This window comes from Apteryx mantelli, chromosome 3, assembly GCF_036417845.1.
Source record: "Apteryx mantelli isolate bAptMan1 chromosome 3, bAptMan1.hap1, whole genome shotgun sequence".
Classification (NCBI taxonomy): domain Eukaryota; kingdom Metazoa; phylum Chordata; class Aves; order Apterygiformes; family Apterygidae; genus Apteryx; species Apteryx mantelli.
Window position 1 is genome coordinate 17,580,612 of NC_089980.1, and position 16,864 is coordinate 17,597,475.

Consider the following 16,864-nt stretch of genomic DNA (forward strand, 5'->3'; position numbering starts at 1 on the left):
GTTAATGACGAAGTTGGAGAGTAAATATAAATAACATTATGTACACTTATGAGTGTAATCAAACAGCTGGGCTTTGAGTCAAGCTAACACTAACATCTGCTGGGCAAACCATCGCATTCTTCTTATATTAAAGAGCAAAATGCACTTTTTTCAAGCACCAAGCACGTGAAATTCAAGAGCTAGGAGAAAGAGAGAGAGAGATAGGAGGAAAAAAAAAAGTCCTAGCCAATGAATTGAAGGCTTGACCATAAGTAGACAAACAAAGGAAACTGTCTTCTATTACAGGTGATAAAAATTGTACTCAGCATCTTTTGATATATATCTTCTCAAAAGTTTTGCGAGCACAGCCCTCTTGTGGGCTCATTTGTGTGTGTGTAACCACTGGAGACAGGGAATAGCTAATTCCTTTAACTGCGGGAAGAACCCGGTTCCTTGGGGCTCCAAGGGACTTGGCTGCAGGTATAATCATTCACTGCCTTGCCCTGGAGGAACTGAGCTGCTGCCAGCAATTTGTCAACATAATTTGGTCTTATTGTTTTCCTTCTGAAGTTTTATCTTATTTTCTTTTCCTAAATTAAATACTTATTCATTAGAAAAGAAGTAATACGTTACGTTTGAAATGTTCGTCAGATTTTTCTTAACTCCTCCCTTATGAAAGCCTTCCCACAATCCTCTTGAGGTTAGTGGCCCACCATTTAAGGAAATACTTGTGCACACTACAGGGAAGAATTTGAAGAGGAAAGGGGCTGCTAAATAAAGTCTTTGTATCCACTTCCTAGAAACTGAACCCACTATTTAGCAAAGATTTGCTTTTTTCCTTATTTATCGTTCTGGTTGTTGGTTATACTTCTGCGCCTTGATCTCACTTGAACCAAACATTCAATACACCTGCTCAATATCTTAAGTGTGTAATCCATAGTACTGATACGAAAGCTAGAGCTACAGGATAGAGAGACCAAGTCTTTGCAATCCACAAGCTGTTTCGCACTTAATTTTTGGAGGGCAAGGTTAGTAATAATCCTCAGATAACTTGTTCCCCGCCCAGCACAAAAGAAAGTTTGTGAAATCTATTTTTCCATTGGGAAAAAAGCCTTGAAAAATACAAACTGATGAGTAGGGCTGAATATATGCTTTGGTGATGTTAAAAATAGAATTCCATATGTTTTATATGTTACACACGCATACACTGTTTATTCCATTCTCTGCCAAGTGCTGGCTTTGGGGCCATGAAGTCCATGGTCATGATGCTTTGATTTTGTGAGAGTACCCTGGACCACCCCATGCCTGTCCACCTGAACATCTCCTCCCACGGCTAACCAGGCTGCCAGCCAACACTCCTGCCTCTCAGCCGGCCAGGGCTGAGGGGGAGACATAATACAACCAGAAATGAGGGGGTCGAAACGATGATGCATGCAGGGACCTTAAAATGCTGTAAGAGCCATACTTTCTAGTGCCAATAATTCTTCTGTAATCTGTTTCATGCAACTCTGATTCAGAGGCCAATTAATTTTAACAAAACAACAAAAAAAGGCACAAGCATCGGGTTCCTATGGAAAAGATTTGCTTCAGGTCTACATAAATAAGGTCGTTCAAATGACAGACACACGATAACTATGCCTGCAACTAAGCAGCACGGCGAGTGCGACTGTTGCACAGATGGAAACCTTTCCAGCGTCAGAAGTGGCAAGGCCTGCTGAACTAAAAAGCAGAAAAAACTCTGCACAGAAGTATTGGTTCTGACCTGGATTCCCTTCCTATCCCTGAAAAAGTCACAAGCTTTCTATCTTTAGTTTCTCCTTATACCAAATGAGGATAAGACTATCCATCGACTCCTGTACTTCACAGTATCACAGGAAAAAATAATTAGCAAGCTGTCTTTACGAGGGCTACATACAACACAGGATCATTTCTGAAAGAGAAAAAGATGAGGATGAACAATGGTACAAAGGCGAATATCATAGAGGATGAAACACTGGAAGTGAATGGGACTGGTTTTCGCAGGGCCAAGATTTCCCCCGAAGGGGCTGAGGCATGCCTAACTAGCACAGTGCAAAGAGCTTCAAACTAGCGTCCACCAGACATGCTTCAGGACCAGCAGCATCAGCTCTGTTAAACAGCCTGGCTATCCCAACTCATTGCTGGCCCTGTCCAGTCCCAGAGAAGGAGTTAAGGTCCTTGTGCAGTGCGACCTGGGCCATGGACCCGCACAGGTATGGGTAACACCACGGAGCCTTCTGCGACACCCTGTGCTCTCAGCGTACAGAGGAGAGGGCAATGCAACAGGGAAAAGAGAGCCCAATAGCCCCAAACAGGCCGAATGCAAAAGAAAACACGAGCACAACAGGACATGGAGACAGTGCTTTCCAACAGAAAAAGGAAAATTAGAAGCAGGAAGCATAAACCACAAAAATAAAGGAGAATGAGATCAAAGAACGGGTGGGACGTAAGGACAAGTTGGAAGAAGAAAAATGATTAAGCTGGAAGACAATTTTAGGTTAGCTAATTTCATCTTTCCTGTTCCTCTAAGTTATTACGCTTATCGGCCTTGCACCACCTAGTCAGGGAGAGGAGGAGATGGCACAGCCACTCCGAACACTCACGCAGCTTCTTCAGACGTGTCTGCTCAAAAGTTGGAGGAGAAGGCTCTGCTGAGAAGCAGCTCTTCTCTTCGATGAGGCATTAAAGCCCCACTAGCCCTTCAGGAGCAAGACTTCTGAGAAGTGCGTGTGCGCTCACAACTGTGCACAAACCCTGCTGCAGGTGGTCCCGTCTCCTTCTGTGCGGCCTCCAGCCAAACATGTTGCACTTGGGGAAGGTCTCAAGTCCCCCCCGCATAGCGCAGAGCTATGCAGACACGTGTGGGCAGCTAGGCTTTCTCTTTGAGAGAGGACTAAACACGCGATGCAGGAGTCACCCCTCCGGCAATAAGGAAGGTGAACGTCTGCTCCGCAGCAGAGGGCTTGGACCTTAGGTTTCACTCCTTCCATTCGTGGCGGCCACAATGGACACCACAAAGTCCACGCGGCAATGGAGTTGATAGCACTGTGCCCTCCATTTGATGGACTTCATTCCCCGTGATTTACCGCAGTTAAACGACAAACACCGCCTGTCCGGCCAGCTTAACTGAGTTCAGCTGATGGCAACGCAGGATTTTTGTCTCCCACACAACAAACATTGACCAGTGCTTTCTGTTTAGGGCAAACCTACAGTATAAACCCGTCTCCTCCCTTCGATAAGAGCCGTATCGCTAGATAATACTAATCTTGCTCCCTTTTGCGCCACACGGAAATACAGCTTCACAGTCAGCATGGATAAAACCATGGCTCTACGTAGCTTTTTGTAAGCGGAGCATCTAAGAGCATTCAGAAACACACCCAGAGACAGCCCCAGCCACCAGCCCTGTATCCCGAGGGGTGGCGCGAGGTCCGGAGGCGCGTTCGGCCTCCCCAGCTCCTGGCGAATTCAATAGGATCGAAGCGTTTTCAGCATCCTTCTAGACCCAGGGAAAAGGCCTTCAGAGACAAATAGAGTTTCCTGTTCAATATTTCATGTAATGATTCCTCCAAAGGTGTAAACAGGAAAAATGCCTCTCCACTTAGCCAGAAAATGAGTGTCTGCCTTCCCCGCCTTTTATTGCGTTTACGTGTTAAAACTCATTTAGGAGCGGATCTGCCAGATGCCCGGGGCCGGCGCAGACCGTCAGCTGCCTGGGTTCGGTCCCTAACCTGGCAGGTTTGTTCGGCACCGCTCGCGCCGGCCAGAGGCGACACCGGCCCGTCTCGCCGAGCGTCCCGACACCACAAGCCCAGAGCTCCCCGGAGCCACCAGCACCGGCCGGGGGGACCTCCCGGGGCGGCTCCCCAGACGGACGCGGCCGTGGCTCCCCCGCGGCCCTACCCCGTCGTTGAGGGATGGCGCGGAGGCACGGCTGCCTTCCCCCGCCACCCAAAAAGTTGGGGGTCGGAGGCCCCTGCGGCCCGGCGGCATCTCGGCGCAAGGGTTTGGGCGTCTCGAGCACGGCGGTCAAGCGGTCCGGGCTGGCCAGCCCTCCGCACACGCTTCGCGCCCGCCGCACGGCTCCGCTCCCTGCACGTAGGCGCTGCTATTTCCTTCCTTCGGTGTTTCAGCTTATCCCCCCCCTCCTTTAAATCAGCTTAAACCACTTCAATGAGAAAAAGTAATAAATGCACGGAAGACAGCAGAAGGGGCCAGCACCAAAGCACAAAGCCACCAAAAGCAGCAAAGCACCTTTCACCGTCCGGCCTTATATTCGGCATATTGTTTCCCTGTGACACAAACAGAAAACGTTTTGTTTTCTTTACCCTATTTTTTTAAACTATCCACAGAGTGAAATAATGAATTACTTCAACATAGCGTTTCTTATTCTTATATACGTATATCCCATACCTTGCTGTCACCGTATGACATGTAAGTTACGGCACTGACAGTGACACCGCGCGACCCTCCCTGCTGAAAGGCAGGACGAGCCGGAGAGAAACTGAGCTCCGGAGCCACTAAGCAGCCGCGCTGCCCCCAAACTGCGGCGCCAGAGCCGTGACCCCACACCGTCCGCGGGGGTTACGTGCACCAGCCCTGCCCCGACCGTGTCGCTGCACGAGTCCTCACCCCACCTCAAGCATTCAGACCGTGGACCAAATCCTGGCTGGACTCGTGCAGGCGAGAACACCACCGCCCCTCCCCGCGCGTGCTAGTCGCGCGCGCGTCCTCGCTCGGGCTTCAAGGGGAAGATGAGAAGAAGCACCGAGATCCTTCACGGGAGCGGGACGAGCGCTGCAAGACACAGCTGCACGTATGAGGTTGCTCCTATGGAGCCCCACCACAAAGCACCACCGCCGGCCCCGCGGCCAGCGCAAAAGCACACGCCGGCGGTGGAGACCGCGCCGGGAAAGCTGGTTTGGGGACAGGGAGCAGCGGCAGGGGATGCGGGGGGGGACGGAGCAGCACGGCCCGCGGGCAGCGAAGGGAGGAGAGGGAAGGGCCGAGGGGGGTCACGTGCCGCCCCGGCGCAGGCGCTGCCGCAACGAGGCCGAACACGAGCGCAGCCGAGCTGCGGAGGCCGACGGCTTGACGGTGACGGTGCGGGAGCAGGGGATGCGCTGGCCGCGCCGAGCGCCGGCACGCGACACGAACTCCCCGAACGGCGAGGAGCTGGGCCGCCCGAGGCCGCGACCCGGGCGCTCCTTCCTACCGGCCCGAGCGCTGCCGCCCTGCAAACGCGACCGGCAAAGCAGCGACAGCCGCCGAGCTCTTATCGCGCCCTTCCCCTCTCCTCCTGGCAACCGCGCCGCCTTCGCTGAAACGACCTGGAGCCAGCTTTCAAAAGCACGAGCGACGACTGGACCTCCTCCGCGACGACAGCAAAAACTTACACAAACCTGAACACGGAATTAATGAAATGAAAATTGCAAGGTAAAGTTTGCATTTCCTGAGCTTACTCCAGCTGCAAAAATCTCAGATTGCATTAATGTGGCTTTCCAAATCTTAAATACAATAATTTGCTGTATTAAGGGCCCAGCAGCTTTAATGGAGGCAAAATTAGGCATTTATGCCATGCCCATATGAGAGAAGCTTGAAAAACTTAAATAAACTGTGAATGGCAGGATTAATACCACAGCTTTTCATTTTGTACAGCTGTTTGAATACAGTACACTGACTGTGAGGGCATCAGCTGTTGCCTTACTATTAGTCAGTATTTCTGAACTTAAAACAGGCAGTTCTTTTAACCAAATCAATAATTACCCCTCTGATTGTTGGCCTGCTTATTTCGGCAAAGAGGCTCTGAATGCATATTTGCTTTACATTATAAAACAGAAAAAGCCAAACTGCAAACTAAACTATCTGGCTCAATTCAAAGCCACTGACGCTAATAAGAGAATTTTAATTTACTGCAAAAGTAAGCGGACACACCCTTCAAGACGGAGCAGTAAGTAACGTCGCTTTGGAGCCTGCACAACAGAGAATATTGTATGGATGTTGGTACAGCCCCTGAAAAAAATATCTCACCTCAGTTCCAACTGAAAAGACAATACTTTGGTGAAACGTAATTCTGCATTTCTAGGAAAGTATCCAATAGCAAATTGCTTACTAATGCTTGTAAATTTTATTATGAATGGAACGGGCAACGGCAAGAGTGCAATACTGCACAGCATTTGCATGGACAGTGTGGCGAGTATAAAATAAATAGACGTCGTTTATAAGCTCTAGAACATACCCAAAAATACTTCTGACAAAAACTTAGCCTCAACAAACTTCAAACAAGAACAAAATGGTAAGACAGTTTTGGCAGCTGTTATTCTTTTTCCAGGTAAATTAGTTCTCTTGCAAGTTAATTTTAAATCCTTGATTTTATGGCCAGCCAGGAGTTAGAAACTTCAGCTGAAAAGAGCTAATCTAGATTTCCTCGTTGCCTTTAATAACTCACTTCACCAGTGGATGTGCTTGGAAGAAACTATCTGCGCCGGGAGCATGCAAGGACAGAAAATCATGACCTCGGGAAACCAAGCGGACAGGCAGGAGGATGGATGCTGCAAGGTACCTAATGCCATGTTTACAGGAGAAACGCGCCCACGCCGTGGACCCGCACCCACGCCGCGCGCCTGAGTGGGATGCGGGCAGGGGCCGAGGCTCCGACGCCGGCTCCCGAGCTGCCCGCCGCAAGGCCGGCACTGTGCACAAGCGGGGCCGAGGCGCGGGAACAGGAGCGCCTGGCTTCCTGGAGAGGAGGTGCTAGCTCAGCCACTTCCAGCTGAAAGTCTTGGGCGCTGCAAAGATTTCCAAGCACTCGGACAGAGCTGGAAGCAATATTGCTTTTAACAGGCATAAACAACGGCAATAGGATCTTGCACCATACAAGCAGCCTTATCGAGCCTGCTATCTGCGGGACCAGCCAGCCTGATGACGAACGTCAGCGTTTAAGTGCCGCTATGGAGATGAATATGCATAAGGAAACGCTTACCTACACCTCGTGGGGAGCTAGAGCCTGGCAGCGGGATCCTCCGCCGAGCACCAGCGTGTGAGGACACTCGGGAGAGGCAAATTAACTAAAAGTGAATGTAGATGTTCTCATTCAAAAGAAAACTGGCCTACTCCAAAGGGGATTAGGCTAAAGCGAACTAAGGCCACTTTACTTCTGAATGAGAGCATCCACACAATAGTGCAATGCACTTTAACTAATGCACTTTAATTTTTACACCCAGTCAATTTGTCTTACCTCTCCTGAGCGTCCTTGTGTGGACAAACCCAGAGATTCATCGGGTTTGGAGGCCAGAAGGGACCATTAGATCAACCCAGCTAACTTCCTGCATCTTCCGGACCACTGCATTTTGCCCAGTTACCCTTTTATTGATCCCCAAAACTCATGGGTGACACGTAACATAACAACATATAACCTCTGGTTGGGTAAAAAAATTCCTGCCAGAGGGACACCTGGCCTTGCTTGGAAGACCGTCACAAAAAGAGAACCCACCATTTCTTTTGGCAGCCTCTCCTAACACAATCAAAAGTAAGGATGCCAAAATTTAGGTGAGAATTACTTTCCTTCTGCCTCTAGCTTCCCCACTTCCTGCAATTTAATACAGAAACAGCAGTCTCCATATAATAACTTTTAAATCTCTTTTTTTTTTTTTAAACAGGCCTTTGTGTTGAGGACAAATTCCTATTCTTTAAATTTGTCTGCTCAATTTTTAAATATCGAACACATACTGGTTTGTCAATTTTTAAATACTGAACATTTGTTGAGATGCCCACTGGTTAATTTTAAGCCTTTTCTTAAAAAATGCAGTAACTGCCATAAACATATCATTGACCACGGCGTCTTCTTTAAGATTCAGAATGACACACAGAACACGTAGGCCTCTGACCGTAATCTCTACAGTGCCTTTAACCTTTTAGATATAGGTTCCCCTCTGCTAAAATAAATAAATAAAGAGGCGACGGCAACAAACAGCAACGCAGCCCGGCACGTCGAGCCCGAGGAACCGACTGGGATCTCACACGTCAACCCCCCTGCGCGAACAGATCCCAGACCCCAACCACCTCGGCAGAGATGAGCGCTACGCAGACAGGTCCCAGTGATCCTGCCCAAACTGACAAAAAACAAGCTGTCCTAAGGGCGTCGCGCTGCAGGAATTACACTTTCACCCATGTTCCTCGGCGGGGTTAAGTCTCGGGGGCTTTCTTCCTTTTGAGGGTAATGAAAGAGAAGAGGCAAACACGCAAGGCACTCATGAGAAGGTCTGAGCAGCAGCCAGCAAGTTATCTTTAAGTCACGTTACAAAAAATGTTAGTGGCGGGTTAGGTCCAGGGACATTAATCAGGGACAGACATGTGCCCAACCAAAACAAAACACAAACTGCGCGCCCTCTGAGAAGCTGGAGTTGCCCTCTCCAAATATTACTGCCACGGCAGAAAAAAACAAATATAAACACGAACTCACAGATTTGCCACGTGAGTCCAAGCCGGTTAGGAGCGACTGGCGGAAAGTCAGAGGTAACATGCCAAGGACATGAGACAGTGCTGCCTCGCGCCGCTGTCTGTCCTTCTCACCGATAGCTCCTACCAGCAAATAATTCCACAAATGTTCAAAAATGCTACAGATTAGCGCAAAACAATCCTGGGCTTTGTTGTTTTTAACTTGTTTGGATTATAAAAGATAACTTCTAACGGTATGTTCACATGACCAAAAACCCCTCAACACCGAAACGCAAAACATGCAATGAGAAAGAGTCCCTAATTTAAAGAAGCTGTGCAGGACTTCCATCGAGTTTTAAGTTGCTGTTTAAAGCAGTATTTATTAGCATGACCTAAAGTTACTCATTTTGATTGAGGGCGATGTAATCTGTTTTTTTTTTTCTCCTTAAATTCAAGAGCTAATATCGCACACTCAAGGCTCCAGTAGCCCTTCCGCGCATCTGCGCGTAGATCCCATTAACTTTCCTGGTACCGCATATGAGCACGGAGGGAAGCAGCAAACCCTAAGCCATAAAGACGAAACATCAGGTAAAGCTGCTTTTTTCATAACTGGCTTGAATACCTCCAAGCTGCACCCTGAAATACCAATCCGCACTTCAGAGCTGAGCTACGCAACGCGAAGACACCGAGAGCTCCCACTTGCAAGACCGCATGGGGATACGCTCGCAAGCACCTACCGCAACTTCCAAGGTTACTGGGGGCTTAAACTCTGAAACAAGACTATCGGTTGGGAAAACGATGCAAAAATTAAAGAAGAACTTCAATTATGCTTTACAACGAAGGTGACGATTTTGAAAAACTTTACGTGAAGTTAGGCGTGCTCATGTCACCGAAGGAATGCAGCAAATATTACACACCGAAGTAAGGACAGACAAAATTGGGTTCTTGCAAGATTTAAAAAAAAAATCTGCAAAGACTCTTGAATTCAAAAGAAATCATAGTTTAAAGATAATATATTCGGTTTCTTATCTATTTAATGGTATATTTGGTTGTTTAAAGAAACACATATCAAAAAAAGACTTATTTTACTAGTATGATTTCAGTCACCGTGCGTCTGAGGGTAACAAGTCCTGAATATATCAACATGTTCTATCTTTACATTAAATAGGCTGCTAAAATCAGACATGGTAACAGCTCCTAAATATTGCAGCAGAAGTACTACCCAGAAGGAAAAAAAAAAAAAAAAGGATTCCCTGGCTCAAGGTGGCATAAAGTCAGAGGAAGAAATTTTAATTTTGAGTTTTTAAAATGTTATTTGATTGGCTTTCATCAGAGCCCTACTTTGTCTTAACTCTTTTATTATACAGATACAGAGCTCTACTGTGCACTCTGTGCACTACATCTATTATTTTGATGCCTGTTCCTCCAATATCAGAGCTCATATATATATATATATATATATATATATATCTCCATAAGGCAGCAATATTCTTAGCTTTCTTTTTTCTTAAAACCAGATGTGGTTTGAAAATAGCTGTGAAGAAGACCCTAAGTAAAATAGTGTCTCTCAGTCATTTTTTCCCTGCGGCATTGTCTTTGTATTGTTTGCAAGGTACAATTAATATATTTGAAATATTTGGGAAAGTTATTCTAGTCATAACTTGTCAATGTCCTAAACAAGCCACCAACCTTCAGATATGCTATATATTGGATTCTGGTTTATGATTTTTTCTTTAGAAAGAATGCTGCATTTTGTGTCATTTTTCCATTTGTAAAAAAGCTGCTGTCTATCAGCATTTTGTTTAGAGAAACTCTGTAGCTGTATGCATTAAAAATCTATTGCAACATAAATACAAGTATTGCTTTATTATATACGTGTATATATATATGATATACTATAATCCGAGAAGGACCATCTAAAATGCCACAGTTGAAAACATTTAAGACTGTAACAAAAATGACTGAGACTCTAGTAGCAGTTTACTATCCTTCAACAATTTCCCTGACAGTGGAGTCAAATAATGTTGAATTATGGACCTTCTTACAGGAAGTCTTATTTCATGTTCATTTTTTGATCATTTCCCTCCTAGTCCCTATAGGAATTTGGCCGTTTGCCGGTTTTCCTTTAAAAGTTTCTGCACACATAATAGGCTTGTGCATGATCAAATTATAATTTTGCCAAGTATTACTACTGTGTATTTGGTCAAAAAGTTTATTTTACGTAAGGAAATACTGCTGCCTCAATAAAAGGCTATCGTACGCTACCAGTGCACTTTATTAGAACGTGTGCTGGCTATTTTATACTGCGCTTTCTTTAAAAGGCTTTTTAAAGGCTGTCTGTATACGCATTATTGTAGGGTAAGCGTCATAACCTTTTACAGTTCAGTCTATAGTACCTGGGAGTCAAGGTGAAGTAACTGAAGTAACTTCAGCACAAACAGCCCCATGGTGATAACTCAGCGCATCCGGATTCCCCAAGAAACCGAATTTCTACAGTGTGACTACAGACAGTCTTTGCTCGCTCGCTCGCTCTCTCTTTTTTTTTTTTTTAAACTAGGACAGAGTTTTCCCGTCAACATCACACAACAGCTGTGTTTTAGATCTTTTCACCATGACAAACATTTAAAAAAATTAAACATGCAAATGTTTGAAAAGCTAATGATTAAAAAAAGGTTTATTTTGAAACTCTGCTGATTGGGCCAGTAATTCAACTACGGTTTTAAAGTCCCGGGACTTGCTGCCCTCGACTTGGATTATTCCAAGGAAAACGCAAACCGCCGCCTTTTACTTTTGCAGTCGCAGCGGTAAACAGCAACGCGGCAGGTTCCCCGCCAGCAGGCGACGGGGTCACGCCTGGGGGAGAAGGATGCTATTTTAGTGACCTATTGCCACGGAGCGAGTTAAATCACCGAACAATGGTTAACGTTATGGGGCTTTACTTTGCAAAATCTAGCATTAGTGTCATTGCTTCCCATTAACCGTGGGACTTAAAGGCACTGGCATTGAGGGGCCTATAAGGAAAGAATAAATAAGGGGAAACCAATAAATTAAAAAACCCTGTTAACTGTAACCTTTACTACCACAATTTAAGAAAATGCAATTAAATCCATAATAAAAGCTTTTACGCACTTACTCTTTTATTACTCTCAAAAGCACAAACGCGCGCGGCCCGGGAGGCAGGCGGCCGCGGGCGCGCAGCGAGGCGGCCCCGCGCTGCCGGCCGCGGGCGCGGAGCAGCCAACGCGCCGCCCCGCGCCGCCCGCCCGCCCGCCCTAGCCGCGCCGGCGACAGCCACTCAACGCCTTACTATTTAACCATCAGGGCGCAGGTACCGCCGCCCGGCACCGCGCAAAACCCGCGCAAACACCGCCCCGCCGCGCGCCCGGCCTGCCCCCGCGGGGCAGCGCGTTTTTGCGCCTTTTCAACAGGCGCAAGCGCGCCCCGGGGTGGCGCCGGGGCCGCGCACGGCGGGAGGGCGGCGCGCAGTGTCCGCGCTCCCTCCCGCGGGGGGCACCCCCCCACCACCCCCGAGAGCCCCAAAAGTGGAGCTTCATTTCTTTAGCTTTCACTTTAATAAAATAATGATTCTTCGGGAAAATGGGGTATAAATCTTCATTTTGGAGGCAATTAAAGTGTTGATTTCCTTCGTGCCCCTAAGCGATTCTTGTAATTTGCTCAAATAGCTTTATGTACCCGGCGCTCCGGAGCTTTTAGAAACCCATTTTCGAGTTGGACTTGTTGGATGACAATTTTCGGGCGGCGGCGGCCGCTCGCCGCGCTGCGCGCTGGAGCGCGGCTCCCTCGCTGCGCGGCGGCGGGGCCGCCCCTGCCCGCGCAGCACCGCGGGCTCCCGCCGCCGCGGCCCCCCGCTCCGCGGCCGCCCAGCTCGGGGTCCCCCCGGCCCCTAACGCTGGAGCTGGAGCTGGCGCTGCGCGGCCGGCTGCGCGCTTGCTCGGACAAAAGGGAACCCGCGGAGCGCGGAGCTCCTCCTCGCTCGGCATTTACCAAGCAGCTGGTGAAGGCGGAATAGCCGCGGCTCTTTGCGCGGGGGGGGGGGGGGGGGAAGGGGATAAATCCCGATCCGCGCCGCGGCCCCTCCGCGGTCAGCCTGGCTGCCCTCCTGCCGCCGCCCCAGCGCCGCGCAGCGCCCCGCGCAAGGGCTGCCAGCCCCCGCGGGCGGGCGCGCAGCGCAGCGCTGCACCGCACCGCGCCGCGCAGCCACCGCCGGCCTGGCAAACTTGCAAGGTCCAGGAAAATCATTTAAAACCTGGGTCTCGTTTTATCCCTTTTTTTTTTCCTATTAAGTAAAATAAAATGGGCGCGTTTGCAGCAGGCAGGCGTGCACAAAGCAATGTTCACTGGAGTCTAAAAGCGCTCGGCCAAGGAAAACTGACAAGACGGACTAATGAACCGTAGAGACGGGAAGAAAATAGCCAGTATTTGCTAGATTTCAAACCCTCTCTGTCTTCCCTGGACCACCTATCTCGGATTTTATTATTATTTTTGTAAATGGCTCCCGCCATCCCTTTTTCTAAGCCACCAGAAGCCAGCGATTCACGGATAACACTTCTATTATTGTAAAGGGTAAATAAAATAAAGACAAAAATTAAAAGCGACAAGAAACAGGTCGAGTATGCAGGCGACGCTTTTACAAGCTCATCTCGCCAGGTCGAATCCGGGAGCAAGCCTTAATGAAGCAATAATAGCCACATTATTCAAAAATTTTCATTTCGATGGAAATTTATCTAAAAGGGACTTAATCATATGCAAATAATAAAAGGAGGCGTAGTGACCCGGCGAGCGATCTGCATACAAATTTCAGCGTGTGCAGCATTGGCGAGATCATACCTGATCTGTTAGATTTGCTGATCTTGTTATGTCTTCACTGTCCGATTTTGATCCGCCCTCTCTATCGTCTATGACCAAATCGATAGGCATTTTTCCTTTCAAACAGCTAATATACCGGTGGCAGAAATTGTCACATAATTCGTGTACCTACATTATGACAGAGGTTAAAAAAAAAAAAACGGGAAAAAGAAAGAAAGGGAAAAAAAGGGGAAGAAAATATAATCAGGAATACGTAAGTAAAATTGACAAGTGCAACCAGTCCCCCCCCTCTGCCCTGGTGACATCAAAAGTTCTAAACAGGGGAAACACACTGCAATTATCCCCTCGAGACCTCTAGACGCATCCAGAATTAGGAATAACTTTCTTTTCTCGCAAAATAGAGATATCCCAGAAAATTGACAGTGACAAGATGATTCACAGGCTACAACATATTCAACACCCGTGTTAAATTCATCTGCTCCCGGAGCTGTGGCCATTAGAGAGGTGACCTGCATGGGTGACATTTAAGGTAAACTATTTAATTTCATCCAGTTATTTCATCATAAACCCTTTCCAAAGGGGGATGAGGACAGAAAAACGGATTTAAAAAAAAAATCGTGATGCACTGCGCTGAAATACATTATAGGCATCCGTGCCCTGAAATCCCCAGTCACTGTGATAGACTTGTACCTGAGCTGCCTCTATTAATGGGCAGATTTTAACACATTTCATGTAGGGCGAGAACAACCTGCCAGTTATGGTTAGATAAAGTGGCTAAGGCTCCAGAGAAACTTTTCAACTATTTAAAAACCTCTCAAAATGTTTATTTTTAGGAGAAAGGGAATTCTCTTGTAGGCCAGCTATCAATGACATGTAAAAAATCCTCAGGAAACCAGAGCGCGCTCCCAATTTAACGTTAGCTCGAGTGAGACTGCATTATTATAAATTAGCATTCTGATTGCTAAGATTTCTAAAACAGCGGGCAAAACTGCATTTAGCCCGCAATCTCTTTCTTCTGCTCGGAGGTGTACAATATTCCCAGGAACAAGACACCGACACAACTATCAACTCTGCTTTGTCTCTGCAAAATGTTACAGGACAATCCGTGCCCTGAGTCTGACCTGCAGATGGCTCTTAAAAAAAAAAAAAAAAAGAGAGAGAGAGAGGGGGAGAGAGAGAGGGAGAGAGAAAGGAAAAAAAAAAAACCCTCCCAACTATCTGCAACTAAACAAAGTAGCTCCCCCACCACCACCAAAAAAATCACGATTTCGGGGGCTCGGCTGAAACAGCAAACCCACACGCTTTGGAGTCTCCTCTGCGGCACCCAGAACTGCAACTATTTATCCAAAGGCAGCAAAGTCTTACAATGAACACAAGGCCCGGGCGTTGGAGAGCCCGCTTTTAGAGGCTGAAATTGTAATTAAACTGCGAAGAGAAATGGACGCCAAGATTGGTCTTGACACTAATTACCAGAAAGAAAGACATTTATGCAAATTTACCAGAAGCCTGAACTTCAGCAGTACTGAAACGGAGGAGGAAGAAAGGGAGAGAGACAAAAATTACCTTCTCTAATTCCAACAGATGAAACCTTAATACTTGTATGGCTTGAATCATCTGCAAAGACACAAACAACACGAGCATTTATCTCACTCCTGCATTTCTGGATATTTCCCACAGCCGCCTCTACCGTACTTTGTAGCTTGACTTTTCTTTAGTAGTAAATAAAAAGTTGTTTTGATTTATGGCAATAACACTAAAACTTAATAGCGGTGGCTTTGTGCACTGTTTAACAAGAAGCGATCTAGAGTTAACAAAAAAAATTCCCTATCGCAATGAAGCAACTAAATTATACGGATCATAAACATTTCTTTAAAAAAAAAAAAAAAAAAGGAATCTAAAGCAACATCGCGGGCTCCTAGCTTTGCAAAAGCGGGAGAAATACTCCTACAGCGGAGGCAAAACATTTGTTTATCCTTAAGGGGAAAGAAGAAAAAAAAGCGCCGCTTTTTGGGTGAGTTAGCTGCATCTCCATCCTCTACATTTCCCAGCAAGCTGCTCACGAGGCGCGCGGAGGGGCTCTCCACAGACCTCGCCTGCACCGACATTTTCGCAGATAAATCCCCGCTCTTCTGGGGCAGGCGAGCTTGCCACGGAGCCCGCAAGCTGCCGTTGGGACGGTGCTTGCTTTACGTACAGCGTTACGGGATTTTACTTACACGCAACCACCACACGGTATTTACTCGTAATTCAAAATAATAATAATAATAATAATTTAAAAAATCCACGCGAGAAATTTTCAATTTAGCACCACAAAACGCTTGTCAAAGCTCGCAACCACCTCTCCAGAAAGACATAGAAGTTATTAAAAAAAAAAAAAAAAAAAAAGGGAAGGGAAGGGAAGGGAGGGTGGCAGGGTGGGGGTGGGGAAAGGAAGAAGTGTTGTTAACTCTTACCAAGTTATCCAGTTCAGGATTAGAGGAAAATAGGGGTTTCTCTGCTCGGATCTAAATATAAGAAAGGGGAGGAAAGGAGGAAAAAAAAAAGATTTGAAATATGGAAGCAGAAAAAGCAGACGTTATTATTTCTTGCTTCATTACACTGTCGGGTCCATTATGCAACCTTTCGTGCAAAGCTCTGACTGCTAGATTTAGTACATCATCTAAACACTTTAGCAAGTGAATCAAATACCCCGAAAACACCGCCGGAGCCGCCGCGCCGCAGCCCGCTCGCCGCGGCTCGGCTCGCGGGAGCTGCGCCGCCAAACTTCCCAAAGGGGAAGAGATCGCGCAAATTAACTGGCTTATTTGGGGGGGGTGATAAATGCCGTGATTTTTCTTTTTTTATTTTTTTGGCCTCTTGCAGTAAGAGAGGGGGGGGAGGAGAAAAAGTGCATCTTTATCTCAACGGAGACTTGTTTTTCTCGTTACCGTTGTTTTTTTTTGTTTTTTTTTTTTTCTCTCTGTTTCAACCCGGTTTTGCTGACCTGTTTGGCGAACACTGCTATATCTTCATTGAAAGACTCCGAGGAGCAAACATCGCCTCCCGCTACCCCGGGCTCCCTGGGCGTGCATGTAGCTAATTCACATTTCTCAAAAATCAGTGCTAAAAGAGGGAACAGGGGGTGTCTGAAAGAAAATACAATAGTCACACACACACACACACACACATACAAAAAAAAACCGAAACAGAAAACCCACGCAGCAGTAGTTAGCGCCGGAGCAGGGTGCCGGGGAGAGGGGGCGGCCGAGGGGAGCCCCAGCAGCCCCCCCGGAGCCCCCGCGCCCGCGCAGAGCCCGGCAGCGCCGCGGGCCCGGGCCTCGGCGCTTCGGCGGAGCTGGCCGCAGATATTGTAATAACCTCAGGAGAGCCTCAGAATAAAACCAAAGCGGGTCCAGCAGCCATTTTGAATTAACTTTCCTTGTCCTTTTTTTTTTTTTAATTTTAAAATCTACGGACATACACTTTTGACTTTCATGCTTTAAATTCCCATTTTCGGCTGGAGGACTTTCTGGGAGCGGGAGGAAAAAAAACAACCACCAGCAAGACCCCCAAACAACCTCCCTGCATCCAAAAATAACAACCCCCAACCAAAATAATAAAAAAGAAA

The 16,864-nt window shown here is 47.2% G+C and overlaps 1 protein-coding gene across 3 annotated transcripts in view; it reads right to left on the reverse strand.

Moving 5' to 3' along the window:
• Window positions 1-16,864, reverse strand: part of MEIS1 (Meis homeobox 1) — a 103,809-nt gene that overhangs the window by 83,841 nt on the left and 3,104 nt on the right. For all 3 annotated transcript variants that reach the window (XM_067292772.1, XM_067292771.1, XM_067292773.1), the window contains exons 3-6: window positions 16,241-16,382; window positions 15,711-15,761; window positions 14,821-14,871; window positions 13,279-13,425 (exon numbers count right to left, since the gene is read on the reverse strand). In XM_067292772.1, coding sequence (XP_067148873.1) covers window positions 13,279-13,425; window positions 14,821-14,871; window positions 15,711-15,761; window positions 16,241-16,382 — 391 coding nt within the window. The remainder of the gene's footprint in view (window positions 1-13,278; window positions 13,426-14,820; window positions 14,872-15,710; window positions 15,762-16,240; window positions 16,383-16,864) is intronic.